Source organism: Sitophilus oryzae, unplaced genomic scaffold (genome assembly GCF_002938485.1).
Source record: "Sitophilus oryzae breed Bouriz unplaced genomic scaffold, Soryzae_2.0 scaffold_1385_pilon_pilon, whole genome shotgun sequence".
NCBI lineage: Eukaryota > Metazoa > Arthropoda > Insecta > Coleoptera > Curculionidae > Sitophilus > Sitophilus oryzae.
Window position 1 is genome coordinate 672,472 of NW_022146043.1, and position 22,566 is coordinate 695,037.

At 31.3% G+C, this 22,566-nt stretch overlaps 5 protein-coding genes across 8 annotated transcripts in view; 2 read left to right on the forward strand and 3 right to left on the reverse strand.

Moving 5' to 3' along the window:
• Positions 1 to 209: 209 nt before the first annotated feature.
• Positions 210 to 2,150, forward strand: LOC115875397 (ribonuclease H2 subunit B). The gene is made up of 4 exons (XM_030890839.1): positions 210 to 486; positions 626 to 856; positions 909 to 1,048; positions 1,104 to 2,150. Exons 1-4 carry the CDS (start codon positions 402 to 404, stop codon positions 1,590 to 1,592), a joined length of 945 nt encoding a protein of 314 aa, XP_030746699.1. The 5' UTR covers positions 210 to 401; the 3' UTR covers positions 1,593 to 2,150.
• On the reverse strand, positions 2,017 to 4,379 carry LOC115875396 (bystin). Its single transcript, XM_030890838.1, has 7 exons — positions 4,153 to 4,379; positions 3,933 to 4,097; positions 3,709 to 3,875; positions 3,422 to 3,582; positions 3,161 to 3,364; positions 2,778 to 3,009; positions 2,017 to 2,364 (listed from the first exon to the last, which is right to left on the reverse strand). The coding sequence occupies exons 1-7, from the start codon at positions 4,285 to 4,287 to the stop codon at positions 2,142 to 2,144; spliced, it is 1,287 nt and encodes a 428-aa protein (XP_030746698.1). The 5' UTR covers positions 4,288 to 4,379; the 3' UTR covers positions 2,017 to 2,141.
• A 582-nt stretch (positions 4,380 to 4,961) lies between these two features.
• LOC115875398 (28S ribosomal protein S15, mitochondrial) lies at positions 4,962 to 6,073 on the reverse strand. The gene is made up of 4 exons (XM_030890840.1): positions 5,785 to 6,073; positions 5,558 to 5,727; positions 5,225 to 5,498; positions 4,962 to 5,158 (listed from the first exon to the last, which is right to left on the reverse strand). The coding sequence occupies exons 1-4, from the start codon at positions 5,967 to 5,969 to the stop codon at positions 4,978 to 4,980; spliced, it is 810 nt and encodes a 269-aa protein (XP_030746700.1). The 5' UTR covers positions 5,970 to 6,073; the 3' UTR covers positions 4,962 to 4,977.
• A 391-nt stretch (positions 6,074 to 6,464) lies between these two features.
• Positions 6,465 to 7,853, reverse strand: LOC115875399 (transport and Golgi organization protein 11). Of its 4 annotated transcripts, none has more exons than XM_030890841.1 (5): positions 7,714 to 7,853; positions 7,388 to 7,663; positions 7,047 to 7,175; positions 6,834 to 6,971; positions 6,465 to 6,745 (listed from the first exon to the last, which is right to left on the reverse strand). In XM_030890841.1, the coding sequence occupies exons 2-5, from the start codon at positions 7,602 to 7,604 to the stop codon at positions 6,555 to 6,557; spliced, it is 675 nt and encodes a 224-aa protein (XP_030746701.1). In that variant the 5' UTR covers positions 7,605 to 7,663; positions 7,714 to 7,853; the 3' UTR covers positions 6,465 to 6,554. The 4 variants fall into 4 exon arrangements, with proteins under 4 accessions (XP_030746701.1, XP_030746702.1, XP_030746704.1 ...); XM_030890842.1 differs by having other exon boundaries at positions 7,388 to 7,671; positions 7,714 to 7,841; XM_030890844.1 differs by having other exon boundaries at positions 7,388 to 7,671; positions 7,729 to 7,836.
• A 653-nt stretch (positions 7,854 to 8,506) lies between these two features.
• LOC115875400 (acyl-CoA Delta(11) desaturase-like) overlaps positions 8,507 to 22,566 on the forward strand; it is a 44,748-nt gene continuing 30,688 nt past the window's right edge. Inside the window, exon 1 of the mRNA XM_030890846.1 lies at positions 8,507 to 8,644. The gene's annotated coding sequence lies outside the window, so the exon portion shown is untranslated. The remainder of the gene's footprint in view (positions 8,645 to 22,566) is intronic.

Sequence of the window (22,566 nt, forward strand, 5' to 3'; positions counted from 1 at the left end):
CATTCTCTTTCTAAAAAAAAATCGTACAGTATATTGTACAGAGTCAGTCTTAAAAGTAGTATGAAGTAGTACCCTTTAGTACTTAAAAACCGTATGATCAACACCTTAGATCAACACGGTATGATTCAATCATGATTCAATACGAATCTAGCGGGTATTCATCTTCGAGAGTTGGCAACTCTGCTGTTAAGGATCGGTTGGAAATCGGTTGTCACAGTCGGTTGTCTTTGTCCTTTTCTGTGCATAACCGTAAAATTTATGCAGACGATTTGTCAAACAAAAATACCGGGGCGTTTGTTTGTGAAAAAAACGCGGGTCAGAGATGGTTCGATATTTTTAAGACACAATTTATTCTTCTGTGTACTTAATTCAGATATAATTTTATTTTGAAGCGCCAGAACATGCCTCGCGTAAAAGCATCTCCAAAGAAATGCATTAAATCAAATTTACAACAGCCCGCTAATTCTTGGGTATTTTTACTGAAGGGTATGTAAATTTCTTATAGTTTTGTTTTGTTTTTATTTTCCGAATGTTATAGTGTTTTCAGTATCTATGCAATTATTGACTAAGTTATAGAGTAATTGTTGGTAGACTATAATCAATGCACATTGTAATATGTTTTAAGGAGAGGCTTTAGAACTATCTGAGCAATATACAGGAAGTGGTACTCCAGACATTGTAACATTACGCCATCCAAATACAGGAGAATCTGCCGTTTTCCTCTTCTCTCCTGCAAATAACTCTGTTCAAGAAGTTTTAACATTTAATGATGGTAAACGATCATGGTTTATTGATGAAACTGTTAAAAGTGATGGAAAAATGAAATTATCTACTCCAATTGATCCAATATTTTTGGGTAAAAAGAGAAATTCATCGTTTTTTCATTTATCTATAGCATTTTCTTTTAGTTTTACCCTATTTAAGAAAGTATTGTATTACACATGCCGTTCCACTTGATCAACTTCTAAGAGATGAAGAATTTCCAGAAACTGAACGTTTACTTAAATCAAGTGGTCTCAACTATTTAGGATTAATTGCAGATAGGAAGGTATTATCTTAATAAACTTGTATTTTCTACATTTCTATAAGTTCTTCTGAACTAGGGGGATGAAGAACTCAATGCTTATAAATACAATGAAGAAAAAACATTAAATTGGCTGAAGAAAAAAACCGAAAGAGTCTCAGAAATTCTGAAACAGAAAAATATTCATATTAACAGTGGTGCTGCTGTGTCTGCAAATTTTGTCAAAGGTTCTAAGAATGACTCAGACAATGATTCCTATTTAAGGTATGCTCATGGAATAGTCTCAGAGTATCTAATGGACGACCTCAGTCAAAAGTTACTAAAATTTCTAAATCTACCTGAAGAAGTTTCACCACAAAATTTAAAGAGAAAAAGTTTAGCGACACCTGGACCCGAAGCAAAGAAATCGAAAATAGAGGAAGATAATAAAGGATCATCCAGTAATGTTTTAGATCTCAGTAAACCTGAAATTAAACCTAAACCATTAACATTGTCAGCTAAAGATAAAGCTCGAGTTAAAGCTGCTAGCGGAAGTAAAAGTATTAGTTCGTTTTTCAAAAAGAGTTAAAAACTCAATGATTTTGTGGTGTTTGGTAATCTAGGTCAATTTTGAAAGAATTATTCGATTCTTGGTTTCCTTCGGAAAGCCTTCACAATTTCTCATGTGAAATATTATTTTTAATTTTTTATCGAACTAGTAGCAGTTTTAGTATTAAGTAATGGTTTCATTACATTGTACTTTTTGTATTAAGAGTAAAAAACAGATTTATTTACTTAGTAAGTTATATTTTTTTAGTAAAAAATTTTATTTCATATTGAAATGAATTCTCTTTAATATTTGCTTGTCAAATTTATTGTATATTTTATAAAATTAACCGTTTAGGGTAATTGATTGTCACAATATAATTTGGTGTGAAGCTATTGTATTAACAAGCTTTATTATAGGTCTTATTGCTTTTTTTTAAATGTCAATACATGTAAAACAATGTATGTAAAAGTAAAAAAGTACCCATTTATTTTATTTGTTTAGATTTGGACATAATATGTATCAGGTTATTTAGTAAAAGTCTAGAGATATTATAAACAACATTTAATTTCCTTATAAATAAATGTGAATTTAATCGAAGTCCATTTTTGGCTCTGCATCTTCCATATCTCTACATCTAGCATTTTGAAGCTCCCTCCTTATTTCTGGTGTTATTGTCTGGTGAACTTGTTTCTTCAGTAATTCTAACAAAGCATCTCTTTGTTCAGTCGAAATATCTGCTTTATACCTCTGTACAAATGTTAAGAACGCTTGGTGCCATAGAACAGGCAATTCTCTTTGATCTCTTTGAAACCTACAAAAAAATTAATATAAACCAGAGTGTAAACTGCAATTTTTTAAAGGTGCGTTCATACCGGCTGCGCCGCGCTAAACATTTTTTTAACATGTACTTTTGAAGTGTATTTTTTTTAGCGCGCACAAAAGTATATGTTGAAAAAATGATTTGCGCGGAACGGCGCAGCCGGGTGAAAAATTAAGATTAATTCTAGCATGCATATTTGCGATAACTTTTAGTACATTCTCTCAAATGAAGAAGAAGAACGCATACCCTCAACTCTCGAATCGTTCATCGCGACGAGCGAGGATATTTTTTATTTTATACCGCGAACGAGATTAAGAAACCGCATCACCCATCAACTAAAACACATTAAAATCCAGACCACATTCAAAAATGACCAAATTGTATATTGTAATTAATGTACCTACCTCAAGAAATGAAATACTAGGGAATCTACAACCCTATATGGCAAAGCGTATTTTTTATCTAAAAATATTCTCAAGAATATAGAGTTAGCTCCTGTGTAGTCCATTTCGGCTATTTTTAATAGAGCAGCTGAAGAATGTAACATGGGAATAGAGTTTTTGGCTATAACAGATCCAACTATGATTGCTTCTCTTAATGTACAGTTTCCACTCTCTAACAATGGCAAAAGGATACCTGAAAATTTAACATTACAGATATTTTACTGTAGAAGATAGAGTGATATGTACAGGGTGACCCAAATTTCATAAAATTAAGAGACTTATAAAACACTGTTTTTTAAAAACACTGTTTTATTAAAGCCTTCTTTCAGCATAACTTTACACACCTTTCATAAAACCACCAGGCTTATAAAGTGCTTTTCTCAAAGCTTGATATAAATGAAAATTAAGCCTTTTATATTCAGATATATCATCTCGGATACGCGGTAAGAGTACCAAGTTAAAAAACCTTTGAGCCATTTTGTCTTTCAAATTTGAGGCAAAAATTCTCGTTCCTTGATACATGGCAGCTGCTGACCAACTTGGAGGATCTAAAAAATATTTCTTTGCATACAACCGTAAATCTATTAATCATTGTATTTAGGAACCTGTAATATACAAAATCTGTTCCCAGTTTCTCAAACTTGGTATAATTTTAAAGGCTTTTGGAATTTTTCCACTTCTATATTTTCTCAACACATCTCTGACACCTTCATACATAGTTTTTACGCGTGGGTCTAAATCTTGGACTTGTAATGTACCTGCATCACTAAAATGATTTATAAATAATGAATCTAATTATATTTTTAAAAGGGTTTGAAGGATATACATATATTATGTGATATGATATTTATATGAATATGATACTTTTGAACTGTTGTTTAATAAGTTATACCTAAAATGAGCATCTAACTCTGTTTGTTTTTCAGTTATTTTCTCCATAATAATATCGGCTAAAGTACGTCTTGGTAAAGGGTTTTTACTCATAAACATTTCTATAGCTTTTTCATCGTCTTCGTTTACTTCAATATCCTCATAAAAAGTGTTTGAATCTAAGTTATCCTAAAATTTTGCAATAAATATAGGTTGCTATTAATAATATAATGGTAGACTTATTACTTCACCATCTGAGTCACTTTCAGAGTCGCTTTTCGATCCGTCGTCCAATCTAAAATGTTTTGTTGATGCTTGTGAATTGGCTGGAGTTGTAACATTTTCTTCTAAGTCTCGCTGTTGTTCTCTTGCCGCTGATAAAATTTTTCTTGACAAATTGGAATCTACATACTAAAATTATATACAATAGTCTACTTTAAGTGCTAAATCGGTTAAAAAAACTAACCTCTTCATCTTCATCCTTACGTGCCCGCACTTTTATCCTACTTTTAGCTTTTGCAAATTTAGTGTCACATATATCCTGTTCTAGTGGCACTTTATTTACCATTTTTGATGGTTTAATTCTTTTAGCTTTGCCCATTTCTAGTTATAACACATCCAGTTTATTGTTATTTTATTCTCTCCTCCAGCTCCTCCACAATCCACATGGGATGGCTGAAAATTAATAATTTTATGCGTCAAACGTCAATGTCATAATTGTCAAATTCCTTAACCTGTAGTCTTCTTATGTGCAAGTGGTGTTTTAGTAGTAGCAGTTCGGTTTAATGGCCACAGTTACAAGGGTTATCTGACCAGGTGATAGGATATTTCTTCTTATTTGAATGGTGAAATGCAAACGAGGTTTGCATTAAGTCAGTCTGTAGTTTATAAGAACTGTAAGTTTATCATGTAATTTCTCCCAACCCTAGTTGGAAGAGAAGTGAGTAGAGCAGAGTTGGTAGAGACCAAGGATGTATTTCCTTGATTTTAACCGTCAGCATTAAAGCCATGTACATTATCCATCTTAAAAAACTAATCTTGAATTAAACTAGTAATTTTTCTGTCGAATAACTAGAATGCAAAATTTAAAGGCAGATTCGATAGTTTTCGACGAATGATTTCTCACTGATATTTGAATGAATCGCAACTATCGAATGTTCCGATTTCCGATAGTTCACAGTACTATTAAATTCAAAGTGAACATTTTAGCAGGGCATATAAAACAAATTGTTTTATATGCCGTTATTTTTTTCTATTGTTTAATTAAAACACAATCCCCGTTTATCAATATTTAATTTTCCTCAACAGGAGTTCTTTTAAGTTTCAGCTCTTCTAACAGTTGTTTAACCTTATTAATTTCATCATCAGATACTGTCACTTCAACTCCACAATCATTTTGCTCATTTCTTATGAACTGTAGGGTTCTAAGTTTCTCTTCTAAAAATGCTGGTTGTTCAGCTTCTAACAAATACCTAAAATCAGGATTATATATTACCAATTCATTTAGTAATTGTTTATTAATGTCTTAAAAAACTTACCTATATTTTTCAAGTTTGTCTTTTTTTATGTCAGCACAATATTTATCAGTCAATTTCACAAGTGATCCCTTCCTCGTAACCCATGTGGATTCGGTTGGTGAAGGTTTATAAATCAAATTTAGATTCTCGAGTATCCATTCGAATTTTTTATAGTCCCACCGACGCAAATATCTAAGATGTTTTTTTCGCATATCAATTACCTCTTTTAGTTTAACTTTTAATCTCTTGTTGCGGGGAAAACGTTCCATTGCTTCTTGCCAAGCTCTTATATAACCTTGAGAATTATGTAAACATGAATAATACCAAACCATATTACAAGGGGTAAATAAATACCTGTCCACCTAGCCAATTTAATTTCGATGGAACCGGTATCAAATTCGTGCCGTTTCACTTCTTCCATTGCCCTCTTGTTATAAAATTGAGTAGAATATTTTCTAGAATTAAACTCGAGCGTAAATAAACGCTTAACATTCTCGTCTGCTGTTTCTAGTTCCTTTGATTTTCTTAAAAGAAAAACTAATAATAATATAGACTTAAAAAGAATAAAAATAATTACTTACCTAAATTCATGTAAATATTCACTTTTATTAATTTTAGGAAAAGGAGACAAATCTCCGGATTTTTCGGGTTTGTAACAAGGAATTTTTTCAGGCCGTACCCACTTTATTTTCAAGTCGCTTTTAAAAGCATAATTCCTAATTGTAATTTGTATAATGTTTTTATTATGGTTTAGAATCTTATTCATTTTAAATGCTTGAAATTGTTGAAATTCAAATCATTCTCAACACTAGACACGAAAAAAAAATAACCTTTTGAGGACATAACCTACAAGAAGAAAAGCACTTTTGTTTTCCGGCCTAGGCTGCCAGAGCTAGTCGGCCAGGCTTTTTGATAACTAGTATTGGGCAATGTTTATCGATATTTTATTGATTTTTTTAATTGTTCTATCAAATCTTATTATTAATGTCCCACAATAATTCTTGCTGAATAAAGTTATGTCTCGATCTTTTTACTCTTTTTCAGTTAAATATTAAATTTAATAAGTTCATGTGAATTTCTATAAATAAATCATGGGGGTTTATAATTAAATTATAAGGGTTGGACCAAAATATCAATTATTTTTTAACGAAATTGAAATTAAGCGATAAAACAGAATTAAACAGTCAATATTTATTAAATAGAGAATAGTCACACAAGTATAACAAACTCATCACTTTTTGAAAAGGAATATAAACAATAGTACCTAAACAAGTCATTTACTACTCTATAAATCTTGATTACATCATAAAAAATAATCCTTAAATAATACTAGATATTCTTCCTTCCACAATTAGTCCTTACTCATCCATATAATAAGCTTAAGAAGGAAATAGGCTACGCCACAGCCAACAAGAACTTTTTCTTTTTGAACCCTACTAATATTTTCTAATTCTAGAGCCATTACTCTGCGGTTCAATTTTGCTAGTTGACGTCTTAAATGAATTACCTCTTCGGCAGTGGTTAAACCATCACCAGTTCCACCTGAAATAATTTTATAAATACAAATAACTATAATTGTCTTAAAAAAAATTGTAAATGTAAATGTAAATTAAATTTAAATTTGTTTTACCTAATGGTGGAGTTGATTCCCTAAAAGAGTTTGTCATTGAATAGACAGAATCATTTAAATTTAATTGGACCTTTGATTTTGGTTTAATTACTGGTAGATGATCTTCGGGCTCAAGTTCTTGCTCATAATTTTCAATACCTGCAAATAACAACAGAATTTATGTAAAACATAATACCACTTCTTAATAAATACATAAACATGTAATCTAATTACCTGGAAATGGATACTTGTCTAGAGTTAGAGTTCTGGGTGGTGTAGCTACCCTGGGCAATTCAGCTGGATAAGGGTCGGAAGAAAGAATTGAATTATCATAGGCTATTTCTCTTGGGGGTGCTCTGGTGCCTAAAATATATCAGTTAAAAAACATGATATAAATATCATACTTAAATAAATCTACAGCCTTTCATATGATGATAAAGTATAGTCTCAAAACAATTACATGACATTTTTTGACATTTCGTGTTTGCTTAATGATTATTGTTAACTTGATAAATTTTAGTGCATCTCAAAAAAAAAACTCTGTATAATATTTCATAAATTCCAATAAAACATACCAACGTGTTGATCTTGTCCAACAACTAATATTCGTTCGGGTACCTGCATATTATCAAAATTGTCTTTAATCCATGAATTTCGAACTTCTCCATTTAAGTCATTGTTAAAGCTAATTTTTTCAGGCACCTTCATCTTTTGATTTATTTCTACTTTGAAGTTGGCATCGGTTACAAAAGCGTCTTCGGTATAGTGAGAAGGACTAGTATTAGCAGACATTTATGGTGTTTTGTATTATTTCGTCAAGGGGTAGTCAAATTTTTGTCCTATTTACTTTCCTACAAGTCTAAAATAAGCACTAATAAAAATGTACTATTTTTATACCAACTGTAAAGATATTTACAAAAGAAATATTTAAAGCTTAAAATGTAAACTAAAATGTCTTAATTTAATTTTATGAATTATTCTTTAATGAAATTCGTCAGACATTTTAAATTTTTCTTAAAAAATTATAAAATTATCTCACCACAGATCAATTAATTGATTATGTTAAACGGGATGAATCTATGGATATCAAGGATGTATCATACCTCAAGGATGTATAATATATTTAAAACTGCTGTATTGTAGTAAAATTGGTAGTAAGCCATCGCTGTCGTAACATAGCGTTTACGTCATTACAAGACCTTTTTAAAAAAGGGCCTTTCACTTTATCATGATAGATCATGATACAATAATTGTATCATGTCACTTTATTAGATATTATCGGATATTATTTGCATAACTTATTTTGATAACGCTTTACGTGTTTTTGAATGTGCTTTACTTGTTTTACAACGTAACATAAATGTTAAATGTGCTTTGCGTGTTTTTGTTTGTTTATGTGTTTTACTAACAAAGAGTAGAGCAGACTTTTCGGTAGACTTTTCTTTTACCCATTTATATTACAATGATAATTGGTTTACAGAATAATTTTCTCAAATTAAAAAACATAAAACTAGTTTGTGATTTCAGTTTTGTCTATTATTTTTTTATAATTTTTTACGTTTCCTTACATTTACGAAAATGTAAAAAAGGACGACGTCTCAAAAAACTCAATCCAACCCAATCCTAATAAATTACTGTAGGAAATGTATGACGTTTAACAGATGGGAGATGGTTTGACAGATGTTTGTCAATTTCATCTATCAACAATTCCAATTTCCAATCACACGATTTTTATTCAAACGTGAACGTGGATTAATTTTAGCGGTTTTGGTTCTGAAGAGTTGATGCAGTAAAACGATGTATTAAACGATCAGTATTATCTCAGTATATATGTAAGTATTATATTTAAGGGTGCTTTTTTTGTGCCGTTTTATATGTAGGAGTGTATACTTTTTTGCGGTTTTCTGGTATATATTTAGCAAAATCTTAACCTGTCCAATTGTTCTACATTTGACCCATTAATGAATTAATCTTATTATTTCACTTGCTTGCGTCACAAGAGCTAATATAAATAAAATAGTAAAGTTCAAATACATACACATTTAAAAGTCTCTATTTAGTATAGGTAGTTATTTTTTTTATTATAGTAGGTTGCGCATCATTTAGCTTTCTTTAGCCACTTTCACAAGAATTTCGCCACCACAAAGTATTTCACTATTATCTGTTGATTTTTTTTGTTGTAGAAGTAAAAGACAAGATACGTTCAATTTAGGATTTACAAATTATCTACTGAATTACTGGAAGATATCAAATAATGTACAACTATATAGGTAGTTTATTAATAAAATTCATTGGTATCTTTCTTCAAAACATACCTACATATAAAAATGTATTTGCTTTAAACCTAAGACAATAATAATGTTTTGTGAGTGTTAAGCAGATTTTTTTAATAAAAATTGGGCTAAAGTAATGCCACAGTTACAACATTATTTCATGTTCTCTGTGATAATGATAATGCGTAATTTTTGCAAAGGAAATTTATATTTTGTAATTTCGTAATCATTGGCGAATTCGGGAGGTGGTTTAGAGGACGCTTTTTTGTTCAATATAGGAGGTTATAATTTAACCTTCCGTTAAAAGAGGGCGCTGGATGTCTTAAATCATTAAAATTATCTTTAAATTCTATATTGTCTACTTTATGTACAGAGTGACCCAATATTTCGCGACAGAACTACTACATATTTTGGAATCAAAATAAGTTCATTGGACACAATTTACCGCTATACAGAAGTGCTTTTGTACGTTAGAGGGCACCAAACTTTAAAAAAATAAACACATTTTTTAAGATATTTTATGAACCAATATTCCGAGTTTAATGAGATTTGGAGTGTATATCACAGGTGTATATGTGTACTAAGCGCTTTAATCAAGCTTTAATATTAGACTGCCACAAAAAAAAATGAAGAAGTAGGTAGCTCTGCTGTAAGAAATATCAAGTTGCTACATTTATTTATTTATTTCCTGACATTGTCATTTGTTTTGGCACTTTAGTTTTGTTTTACCAGTTTTTGGTTTAAACTGGTTTGTGAAACTGGTTTAAATGAATTGTGTTGAGATAGCTTAAGCTTAAACATTTTTGCTAGCAGATTTTGCAGTCGAACATTGCTCTTTTTAGAACCTTTTTTAGTGCGAAAGTGGAGATAGAAAGAAAATATGTAAAAGTGGGCAACGCTGTGCCGGTCAAGTTTAATCATGTGACTAAAAGTTTATTTGGTATGATCTACAGGGTCCGGCAATATACATAGTGCAATATGTACCGGGTGTTGCATCGTCGAGCGGGACATAGGAAATCCCATGTAAATTTTAATGGGGTCAAATATTGGCTTCCCTAATTATTTTAGAGAATAATTCTATTTAGGTTAATTGAAGAGCACTAAAACCCACATTCAAAAGAATAACTTTAGATATTTTTGATTAGCCCCTTTACGAGTTATCGCCGATTTCTTTTTAAATATTTCTTCTTTCTTATGGCCCTGTATTTACTTATGAGCACCAGTCAAGGTAAAAGATAACTGTCAAATGAAGTTGTCATTTCAGAAATTTATCTATTTAGTGCTTTATTATTATTATTAAAAACTCATACCTACATCGAAAATATTAGCCATGAATTACACTACCGAAGAAAAAGTATTGATGATTAAATGGTATTATCAAGGAAATAGTTATCAAAAGGTGTCGGACATGTTTGCTGCTCTGTATCCGAATAGACCGATACCTGGAAAATCTACAATCGCAGGGAATATCCAGAGATTTGAGACCAAAGGTACCCTAATAAATAACTGCAGATGTGAAGCAAGGCAGGAACAAAGAGAAGATGCAAGAAATGATACCGACTTGGAAGTTTTATTGTGCGTGGAAGAGAACGTGGAAAGATCAGCACAAGGAAACTTGAGGATGAAATAGGAATAGATCACACTACAGCGTTTCGAATTTTGAAACGACATAAATACTATTCCTTCAAATATGAAAAGCACCAAGAGCTACGAGATGTGGACGAAATACGGCGGCAGGCGTTTTGTTTTGATATGATGGAAAGAGCAAACACGGATAGGGAATTTTTAAAAAACATATGTTTCACTGAAGAATGCACGTTTACCTTAAATAATGAACCCAATGTTCAAAATTATCGATATTGGAACAAAGAAAACAAACACAGGTTTGTCGAAACAAGGACGCAATATCCACAGAAAGTAAATGTTTGGGCAGGGATATTATCGGGCCATTATTTCTTACGCGAAATTTAAATGCAGAATATTATTTGGAACTACTCGAAAATCAATTTTACCTGCTTTACATGATGCCGCTAGGGACAATCAGGAAGTCTGGTACCAAATGGATGGCCCCGGCACCTATGTAGTACCCTGGCTGTTCGGGAATATTTAGGTAATACTTTTAACGGAAACGTTATTGGCGTAAATCATACAGTAAATTGGCCAGCAGGGTCTCCTGATATTTCGCTAAATGATTTCTTTCTCTGGGGCCATTTAAAAAACAGGATATACAAGGATAAAAAATACCCAAATCTAGACGAGTTAAAAAATGCTATTTCTGCCGAATGCAATAGAATTTCAGTTTACCAACTAGCGAATATAAGAAGAGAATTTTATGATCGCCTGGGTTATTGTCTAGCAGTCGATGGAGGAATATTTGAACATCTTCTCAAATCCTAAAGTTCTAATAATTTAATAGTACCTAAATTAATAAGTTATTAAATATTGTAATAATACTATAATTAACCTTGTAATTGATTACTTTATTTTACTTTAATTCATATTAATTTGTATTTATAAATACATCTTTAAGATTTCCGATGTAGGAATGAGTTTTCAATAATAATCAATAATAATAAAGCACTAAATAGGTAAATTTCTGAAATTACAACTTCATTTGACAGTTATCTTTTACCTTGTCTGGTGCTCATAAGTAAATACAGGGCCGTAAGAAAGGAGAAATATTTAAAAAGAAATCGGCGATAACTCGTAAACGAGCTAATCAAGAATATCTAAAGTTATTCTTTTGAATGTGGGTTTTAGTGTTCTTCAATAAACCTAAATAGAATTATTCTCTAAAATAATTAGGGAAGCCAATAATTGACCCCATTAAAATTTACATGGGATTTCCTATGTCCCGTCCGACGATGCAACACCCGGTATAATGCTTCGGGCATCTGTAGCTCCTATAATAAAAAACTCTTTTTATAAATGTAGATCTAAAGTATGTGTTAGGATGTATTTCAGGAAAATATTTTAATTTCTCTTGGGTGGCTCAAAAAAGTGTGAGTGGATCGGGATTATTTTTTTAAATAGAACACCCTGTATATTATTGCATTTTTGTTTTCCTTTCAGGATCACTTTACATGATCCTAAGGTATGAGTAAACATATTTCGATAGTTTCAGAGATAATAAATAAATAAAAAATATATGTATATTTTTCAGCCTTTGTTAAAACAATAAAATTTTTAAAAATACAAGAACTGTCCTGAAATAAAAACTCTATTAATTTACTTTAGATGGTCTGTAGTTACTTTGCTGTAAATATGGTAATCGTAAATCATACAGGATGTTCAAAATTCTACGCCAAACTTTCTAAAATATAAAATAATTTTTCTCCGTTTTTTTTTAATGGAACACCTTATATAATATTTTTTCAATAGACGGATAATTAAAAAATAAACATTTGTTGTATTTAAATTATTTCAACATTTTTAACGGTTTTGCAGATATTCGGGGGTTTTATATTTCATATGGCATACCGTTGAAAAAGTCATATGAAGTAATACTGCGTGTATCTGCGACACCATTAAAAATTTTGAAATAATTTAAATACAAAAATTGTTAATTTTTTAACTCTTCATCTAATAAAAAAATAATATACAGGGTATTCCCTTTAAAAAAACAAAGAAAAATTATTTTATATTTTAGAAAGTTTGGCGTAGAATTTTGAACACCCTGTACGATTTACGATTACGATATTTATAGCACAGTTATGTACACTTATACCATCTAAAGTAAATACCTAATACAGTTTTGATTTCAGGACATTTCTTGTATTTTTAATATTTTTTTTAAAAAAAGGCTGAAATAATTTTTTTTCTTTTATTTATTTATTAATATCTCTGAAATTATCGAAACATATTTACCCATATCTTAAGAGTATGTAAAGGAATCTGAAAGGAAGCGAAAAATGAAATAATATACAGGGTGTTCTATTTAAAAAAATTATCCCGATCCACTGACACTTTTTGGAGCCACCCTATGGAAGTTAAAATATTTTCCTGAAATACATCTTCGTAAATACTTTATTTTTAAATGGTTTGCACTTAAACAAAATTCTCAAATTTTTTATTCTAGGAGCTACAGATGCCCGACGCATTATTGCCGGACCTGTATATGTATAAATGGATTATCAACCGCCATCTAACGCATACCGTAATAACCCACAATATCTTTACTTCAATACAACCCCTACTCTATCACGCTTCGGAAAAGGGGGTGCCGCGTATAGGGCTCCATAAATTATAAACAATTTAATTACATCTTAGTAAACCTCAATTAATAGAAGCGTTTCCCACATAAATCTATTTCGGCGTTGGCGGCGGCGGCGAAAAAACCTCCGGGGTCCCCGGGGGCGGATCCACGTCGCCCCCCGCCGTTTTTATTAAAAGTTATCGCGCGTTCATTAAAGCGGGGGGCTATATTAAAACAAGTAGCGTTTTGCGCAGTTAAAAATCCGTTTTAATTGGGTTTGTACGCGGTGTCGCGAGGGGGTTGCGATGGGGTTGTTGTGCATGGGTGGGGTTAAGCGTATTGTTGTAGAAAACAGGGGAGAGTATGTTGTATGAGCGATATTTTATGTTTTTTATTTTTTTTTTTGGTTATGATACATTTTTACATATTTTATGAAACAAAACAAGATGCATATACGAGGGTTGTCTGTTGTCTTTTATATTTTGCATTTCACATCTGCAGTTAAGTTAACTAAAGGTGACAGTTAATTTTGACTTTGTTGACAGGCGCCTACTGTGTTTCTGTATGCAAAATATAAAAGACAACCCTCGTACTATTTGTTGCAATATAATTTAAAAATAATTTAACAGTTTGAATTTATCTGCTTCTGTGCTACAATATAATATGATTATGACCTCCGGCACTGTATTTTTCCTGGCTAAACCATTTTTTCTTCTCTTCTCCACTCTGTTTCTTCTTCGGTGCGTTCTTTCGAGCGGTGGAGCGTCCGCCATGTTGGTTCTCGCGTGCCCAACGCCACTAAATAAGCTGGAACAAATTGAGGCGCGTTTTTTCCGTCGTAATTCAAGTTTAAATAAATATTTTTGACGGTGCCCGGCGTCGCGAACCATGTTTAGACCGCGAGCGGAGCGGAGATCGCTTTTTATTCTACAGGTACCAGTCAGTGGTACCGGTTTATAGGGAGCGAGATGCGTAAAATGCGTAAAATTCAATTCTTATACTATTCAATTGTTTTGATGTTACCGTTGATTGAAGAAATAAGAAGATGCGCAATTTTATGGGCGATTTTCGTGGCACACATGTCCGAGATGTAGCTGGCCTTACCGTCAGCCTCTCCGAGAATTCCGAGATTTAGTTTAGCTTTGCGCCGCTGCGCGCTGATGGTTGTTTACAGCGCAGCGGATAAAGAATACTGTACCGCAGTTTTGCTTTCAGTCGACAGAGTGAGTGGTTGCCGGAGACAGTGTTGCCAGAACTACTGATTCATCCGTAGATTTGCGGATTTTGGGTACTGTACGTTAATAATACGGATTTTATATCATTAAACAATTTAATATATTATATGATTGAACCAAGAACGGCGTCAGAGTCGGCTTGGAAATGAAGATCGCTGTTATTTCAAATGTGAAATATTATGGTAAATGTCAATAATCGTCATTTTCAAGCCAACTAAACTACTTTTTTCGATCATACGACATATTAAAGTATTACCTATAAAATAATGTTTATTTTTGTTGTTTATTCTATGTTTAACACGAATATATTTTCAATACATAAACGCGGATTTTTTATCCAAAGATATTTTCGTCAAACGTATTACAGATATTACACATTTTAATATGACAACACTATCGCTTTGAGATCCACACCGTTTTCGATATGCCTTCGCTGGCCGAATTAGAGAAAATAAGTGTTTTATGCGTTGACCGCAGAGCGATTGGTGTCTCCACCGTACAGCACTTAAGACGTGAAGGGGAAATCAAATCAGTCTTGTCACGAATTCGCCCATTAGGTTGCGTTTCTTCCCAATTCTTTCAATCAACCATGTTACGTTTAGTATTGTAAAATGCTCGAGAGTTTGCTGCAACCGAATCATCTTAAAAATGTTTATAGGAATTGTTCTAGTCTAGTCAAATTGTTATTTCTTCTATATCCAATGTTTTTTGAGGTACTGAATTCGAATATGAGATTTGCTAACAAAATTTTGTGACGGAACATGGAGAAAAATGAAAAAAGTGAAAAAAACTTTTTTTTTTCGTTTTTTTTTTCTTTATAAATTTAGAAATATAAACTTTTCCTAAATAATCTTTCTATTCAAAATTAAAGTAAATGTAATTTCCTTATATGAACGAATATCCTTCCTGAACGTTTAAGTCTTTTTTTGTAAAAAATGTCTATACCTATGTGGTGGATTCATCTCTCCAAAAAATCCTGTATGGGTATTTCGCCACTGCAAGAAAATCTTCAAAATAAAATAGTTATTTTTTCTAAACACTTTTGCGTTAGTCCAAACGGAAACTACTGTCAGAAGTTAGGTTTACAGATATACAAATTTGCCTAACGAACAAAAAAATGCTTAACGTTTCGGAAAGTTTATATATCTCTTCGTCGTCGGAAGCAAAAAAATACAAAGAATAAAGAAACGAACTATTTAAAATATTCAACTATTCAAGAACACTTTAGTTTTTTAAAACAGATACGTCTACAAAAACCGTTGACGTTCTGTTAAAATGACATTATATCCAAGTTAAACTTCAAAATTAACAATTACTACCTGATAACAATTACTTAATAAGGTAAAACCAAAAAGCCCCAAACTTTCTGTATGATTATTTTTAATTTTTACTTATGTTATGTTTATTTTTGTTATGTTCTTTAAAATCAAAGAAGCGATTGCCATACATTACTAACATCTACAGATGCATGAGCAATACATTTATTTTTATTAGATTGAATTAAAAAAGCCTCTTTTATTTTTCTTTTAGAGGCTAAAAAAAATTTGTTAGCAAACATCACATTCGGATTCAGCGCCCGAAAAAAACATTAAGAACAAAATAAATCAGAATTCAGAATTACCCCAAAACTTTCTTCAAAAGAATACGATTTCAATAGAGTAACTGTTGTCATTCGTCAATTTGCATTTTATTCACAGTCTTTTTATTTTTGACTTTTACTCAGTAGTTAGAACTGAAAACCCAAGCCTCCCCATCCATCTATCCATTATTCATAGGGTTTGGGCGACTAAGGCCGCCTTAATAACCGTTTAATGACAATGATCTATCACCATCGGTTTAGCGCAGGGGGGTTAGTTAACCCCCGGTTAATCCCTAGACAAACAGACTCGTCGCCGTCGATATAATTTAATTAAAATCGGATAGAGGGTGTATTTTTAATTTGGCGCGCGCGCGAGCGGTTCGAAAAACAAATCCTTATTGAACCCTGGGGGATTATTCTGTCAATATGCTTTTTCGGGGTGTATTAGTGTTGGATTTAGGAGCCGTGCCCCCCGGAAAAAAGTCACTAAATTTTGTCAGTCGTTAAAAAACGTTTTTTTCGTTGTTCTTTAACATTATACCGAAGTTATTTTTTTCGCTCTTTCAGTCCAATCATCTTAACATACGAATAATGACTATGGAATTCACTCTTCCATTTGTTTGATGGATTTACTTGTGTTTTTTTTTTGCTAACAGTATTTGTTATCAATTGTTCTAGATTTAAAAATTTTTAAATTGCCCTGGGGGTCCACTGCGACCTTTTCAGATTTATATAGTTCTCTTTCGATCTTTACATTCTCTAGTCCTGTATTTATAGATAGATATTCGCTTTTGTACAGGGTGTCCCACTAAGAATAGCTCTCGGCTGTATCTCGGAAAGTATTAGCCGTAGGGGCTGCGGAAAAAAATATTTATAACTAAAGAGGCTATGGGAAATTGCTGGAAATTATTTTCAAGTTTGTAGAATGAACGCTAGGGGGCGCACCTGCAACAAAAAATAAGAAAATGGAGTTTTTACACAATTTTGCCTAGATAAGGTGTACTATAAGTAATAACTTTATAATCTTCAGTAAATTTTCAATATTTTTTGTTAAAGCCATTTTTCCGTATCTACCAAAATAAAGTGGTGGGGGAAGGTTAGATCTGTTTTTATTTCAATAATAATAACTCGGGACTGGATGATCGGAATCACGGTGCAAAAACTTAAATGGCAGGATTTGGAACAAGAATTGCCAAATCCTGCTGTCAGAGGGCGCCACTATCGATTTAAAAATACGTGGGCGGAGTAAGAGGGAAGGAAAAGTTTCTTCCCGCCACCCGTCTCATCATAATATTTCGTCATTTTTCCCGGCAGCATGCCGGCAGCCATCAGTGCCTAACTTTGTCTGGAAGCGAGAGGTATGTGTTTTGTGGCTGTGAGTGTCGTAGTGTTCATTTCCAAAGTAAAGACGTTTTATGTTGTGTGCCCGGCCTTTTATAGTGTATTATTTTAAATTAAGAACTTTTTATTTTGTGTATCCATTTAGAGTGAATTATTCTTTATATGTAAGTATCTAGAAATTAGTTTATAATAATATAACCTGCTCGATAAAAGCTAGGTTAGGTTAGGTTAATTGTACCTTGGAAATGGCTATCGATGGAAGATTGATATTCATTAATTGGTTAGATTTACTAATATAATTTACATTTTAAATGCCATCAATTGTCATTCCTAAGGTAGCTTGATGCAGCTTTTCGTAATCGTATGGTACAATATGATCGAAAAAAAAACGGCGTCACCGTTGGCTATGAAATGAATATCGCTGTCATGAGTAGAGAGTCACACTCTCTATATGTAAAATTATATGAGGAATGTCATCGACCGCGTCATTTCCAATCCAACTTGACTCCGTTTTTTCGATCATACGGTATTACTTTAGTATTACCATGTACCTAGGTATAGAAATTTAGAAAACAAAAAGAATACAAAAATAGTTGTATATATTTTATCCGAGCAATAATTGTAATGTTTAATTTTTAGTTGCCTATAAATTTAATGAGCCGCATTTGTATTGTAAAATTTCGAAATCTACAAAAAAAGAAAAAATAAATAAAAATTTATAACAAAAAATAAGTTATTTTTATTATAAACTTCCTTGTCATATCTGGTATATAATCAATTCACATGTGTTATTAATCATACACCTATTATTAAGTTAAATCTAATAGTACTTTTTGATTTTGGTATAGAAAATATTGTAATGTGATTTTTACCGCATGTGTATTGTTTAACGATTGTAGACTAGATATTTGTTTGGCAAGTATATTAAATCAAACATCTTTTACAACATATTTTTTAAAAAATATATTGTATAAGATGTTTATTTAACTTTACTTGAAACAAATTATCTGGCATAAAATCATCCTAGTTTTTTATATTGTATGATCGAAGAATACGGCTTCAAGTTAACTTAGAAATGACTATTGATAACATTAACCATATAACTTTACAAAGAAAATGTTATCGATCGTCATTTTTAAGTTAACTTGGAATCGTTATTTTTCGAACATACGGTATATTAAATTAATTAGGTGTAATATAATACTATAGATGGCGCTGCCAAAATTGCTTTGAATGCAATGCAGATTTCTTTTTAAAATTTAATTGCAGATTTCTTTTTTAAATTTAATTTGTAGTTCTAAATCCGTGTCATAGATGGCGTACCAAAATGTTGTCCTAATTTTTTGTACGGAAGATTTCGTTCTGTTTTAATCTGTTCTGTGATCGGAATCCAATAAGCTGGGGCTCGTTTACAAGAGCGTTTCTTACTCTATATTGTACCATATGAAGAACAATAACAAGCTTTTGAACATAGACGCTAGGGGGCGTTGTCTTACAACTTAACAAACATTGCGCGTTTTTTCAAAAAAATTAAATGCGATAGAATATGTAATTTTAACTGATAGTAAAGAGTAATAAAATCTTAAGAAGTCAGCGAAAACCGCATCTTGATATCTTCTTTCAAACCGAAGATATTAGCAAAATTATAATTAATACGAAAAAATAAGCACTTAATTACCTTATTTTTCTAACACGGTATCACTAATCACTAGGCCTCTTAATTATGAGCATTCTGACAAAAAATAAGATAGAAATTATTAGTTTATTCAAAAATCGACAATATACCAGAATACTATACCATAATACCAGATCTATTAATATCTAATAATTACGATATCAATGACAGTTAATAAGAAACGACGCCGACGCCTCAGTGAAGTCATGGTAGGCTTGTGAAAAAAGTTGCTTTTGACGTAATAGAATAAACGTCAAAGTGTTATTAGAACTACAACTATTAGAACTACTTATATGTAGAACATAACCGAGACTTTGAGTCTTTTCTCTACTTCTTTTTCAAAAAATAAAGCTATTGAGATGAACCAAAAAAACAAACTATCGAGAAAAGATTCATCTAGATGATAAAATGATTTTTAAATTTATTGCTGTCTTAACATACTCCATAGGGTGTTTCAAACATTCACCAAAATATCAATATTTTGTTTTCCCTCGTATAATTGACAGATGGCAACTTTCGTTTTTAATTTAGATAGTGATATTAAAAAGTCAAATAATTTAGGTACAAATTGCTTAAAAAATCACCAAAATATACTAGAACACAATATACCGGGTACGTCTCAAAAGTCGCTCACCCCTATAACTATTCTATTTTTTCATTAAAAAAAACGAGATTTGGTATGTTAGTATATGACATAAATTTGGATTGATTGACATATTCAATTGTTTTTGGTCACTTTTCCTGTTTCACCGGAAATGGCTACAACTTTTGATTTTTAAATGGCACCCTCGGTATTTTTTTACTTTATTTGATAGAAAATGGCACTCTGAATAGAATGACATATCATATGTCACCTTTTGACATTTTCGCATATGGTTTATTTGAAATTATAACTTCGTAATGAAAATTTGACTCGAAACACCAATGTGTGGTATCAAATTATTCATAAAAAATGCTTTTTCCAAAGATGCTAATGAGCCACCCTCGTTCCATTTGAAAAAATTGAGATATGATTAAAAATACGATTCGAGCATTTTCTAACTGACCAGGACAAGATACTAAAAACATTAGACGATCAAATCTATTTTTCCAGGGCTCCTTGACTAAGAATTACTAGTGTTTAATTTTAATTATTAGTGTTTTTAACATAGTCATGGCACTCTAGATTGAATTTTAAAATACGATTTTTTATTAAGCGAGAATCTCAAAAATTGACATATGTCATTCTATTCAGGATGTCATTTTCTATCGAATAAAATAAAAAAATATCGAAGGTGTCATTTAAAAATCAAAAGTTGTAGTCATTTCCGGTGAAACCGGAAGTGACCAAAAACAATTGAATACGTCAATCAATCCTAATTTATGTCATATAATAACATACCAAATCTCGTTTTTTTATCCAGAAAATAAAAAAGTTATAGGGGTGAGCCACTTTTCAGACGCACCCAGTATAAAAATTTAAAATACATGATTATTTGTAATGATACATTTTAGGTGTCCGTTTTTCGTGCCGGTGAGTGTATATTACAAACAATCCATAGTTGATTTTATTTACAAGTATATATCACTATACAGACACTAAATAACTTAATTTGTTTTTTAATATAAAAAGAGATTAGATGTATTATTAGTTTAACAAACCCCACAGAACAGTCAAAAAAAATAACTATTTTCTCTTAAGTCTTTGTTGTCGTCACAATATTTTCGGAAAAATAAACAATGAACAGTACTTAATAAGTGTACTTAACAAGTCTCGTGAAGCAATTTAATTTAATCACTACAAAAATAGATGCAGCAAAATATATTTCGGATATCACAGTTTTGTCAGGTGTGTGCTTATCGTGTCTCCACTTTATTATATCGTATGTATTTTGAACAATGAATTTAATTTTATATTGTTTTAATATCAATAGATAATACGAAAAAAAAAAACAGCGTCAAAGACGGCTGGGGAATGACAATCGATGATAATTTTTTTTCAATTTCTAGACGTTATTGACTAAAAATTGACATAGAACTAACTAGTCAAAAACCAACATTCATAATTATTGAAAGATTATAAAAGGATAAAACGTTTCCAGACACACAAGTCTAATTCAAGAAAAATACTACTTTTTTTTATCTCAAAAACTGCGACTTTGACTGATTTTGATGTTATTACAAATTTTGTTGCAAATATTATTCCTAATCTTAAATTGAAAACCGCGTTTCGCTAGCTACTGTAATTTTGGAGTTACGATTTTTTAAAATTTTTAACCCCCTCCCATACCCCCTTACCAACCACCCACCCCCACCAAAAACTAATGGCCGGATTCTCGGGTGCCACAGTATTTTTGTGCCAAATTTGGTTAAAATCGGTTTAACGGTTTTTGAGTTATCGTGTTACAGACGGACAGACGGACAGACAGACAGACACCATGAAAATATTTTGTATTTAGGTCATTTATGACCCAAATAACTCATTTTGAGTGAAATTAAAAAAAAAATTTTTTGCCGATCTTAATAGCCTACCATACCTATTGCAATGCCGTCTCTAATAGAACAGCCCTGGGGCGAGATTTATGACGTCACGCTAGTTAGATACTACGGATTAATAAATATGTTGTAGAATACATGGAAAACATAATTATTCCTCAGATTTTTGGTTTGTATTTTAAAAATTATATAGTTCACATGAAATATACATAATATACAGTTAATAACTACAACATATATACCTATTTATAGTAATAAATACTTTGGCAAATAAACTATGAACCATACAAATGCAGCAATTGTTTTACAATATACAAGTAATGTATTACATAAGATATTGGGTAAAATGTAAATATATTTTAAATTTTGGGGTTTGAAAATCGATCTAATTTAACAAAAAACATTCAATATCTACTAATAGTGATGTATTATTATTTGCACTCACAAAATTTATATGTATATTTTGCAAGTATCAATGTTCGAAAAATTATATTTACAAATAATACAATATCATCTAAAAAAAGTCGTTAGCGATGGCTATGAAATGAAGATCGCTGGCATTTTATATGTGAAATTATTCTAAAATTTTTTATTTTCTTGGGATTTTTAGGTTCGGGAAAAACGCTGATTTAAGTTTTCATTTGGGGTTTCATTATTTTTATTTGGTTTAAAAAAAAAACGTTTTGGCTAACTATAGCCTTCATCAGTGTTGTGTCATATGAAAAAAATAGTGTCGAATATAATCCAAAAAATTACATATAAAATATTCACACCACGCACCACATAATGTTTACTGCGTACTCCATAGTCTCCATAGTCAATGTAGATAGTTTTACTGTTAAGAATAATAATTCTAAAAAATATGTGGTCATCTTTTGATAAGTTTATATTTAGTTTATTAATTGCAGTAAACATTATGTGGTGTGAATATTTCATATGTAATTTTTTGGATTATATTCGACACTATTTTTTTCATATGAC

What these genes read in the sequence shown, in the direction of transcription:
- LOC115875399 (XM_030890841.1), bottom strand. Translation starts at nt 7,604, where the DNA reads ATGTCTGCTAATACTAGTCCTTCTCACTATACCGAAGACGCTTTTGTA. An exon ending in AGACAAGTATCCATTTCCAG is followed by an intron (nt 6,972 to 7,046) that starts GTAATTAGATTA and finishes TGTTATTTGCAG; the next exon opens with GTATTGAAAATTATGAGCAA. An exon ending in GGAATCAACTCCACCATTAG is followed by an intron (nt 6,746 to 6,833) that starts GTAAAACAAATT and finishes AAATTATTTCAG; the next exon opens with GTGGAACTGGTGATGGTTTA.
- LOC115875396 (XM_030890838.1), bottom strand. Translation starts at nt 4,287, where the DNA reads ATGGGCAAAGCTAAAAGAATTAAACCATCAAAAATGGTAAATAAAGTG. An exon ending in AAAGTGACTCAGATGGTGAA is followed by an intron (nt 3,876 to 3,932) that starts GTAATAAGTCTA and finishes GCAAAATTTTAG; the next exon opens with GATAACTTAGATTCAAACAC. An exon ending in GAGTTAGATGCTCATTTTAG is followed by an intron (nt 3,583 to 3,708) that starts GTATAACTTATT and finishes AAATCATTTTAG; the next exon opens with TGATGCAGGTACATTACAAG.
- LOC115875398 (XM_030890840.1), bottom strand. Translation starts at nt 5,969, where the DNA reads ATGAATAAGATTCTAAACCATAATAAAAACATTATACAAATTACAATT. An exon ending in GAATATTTACATGAATTTAG is followed by an intron (nt 5,728 to 5,784) that starts GTAAGTAATTAT and finishes TTTTCTTTTAAG; the next exon opens with AAAATCAAAGGAACTAGAAA. An exon ending in GACAAACTTGAAAAATATAG is followed by an intron (nt 5,159 to 5,224) that starts GTAAGTTTTTTA and finishes TCCTGATTTTAG; the next exon opens with GTATTTGTTAGAAGCTGAAC.
- LOC115875397 (XM_030890839.1), top strand. Translation starts at nt 402, where the DNA reads ATGCCTCGCGTAAAAGCATCTCCAAAGAAATGCATTAAATCAAATTTA. An exon ending in AATTGATCCAATATTTTTGG is followed by an intron (nt 857 to 908) that starts GTAAAAAGAGAA and finishes ATTTTCTTTTAG; the next exon opens with TTTTACCCTATTTAAGAAAG. An exon ending in GATTAATTGCAGATAGGAAG is followed by an intron (nt 1,049 to 1,103) that starts GTATTATCTTAA and finishes CTTCTGAACTAG; the next exon opens with GGGGATGAAGAACTCAATGC.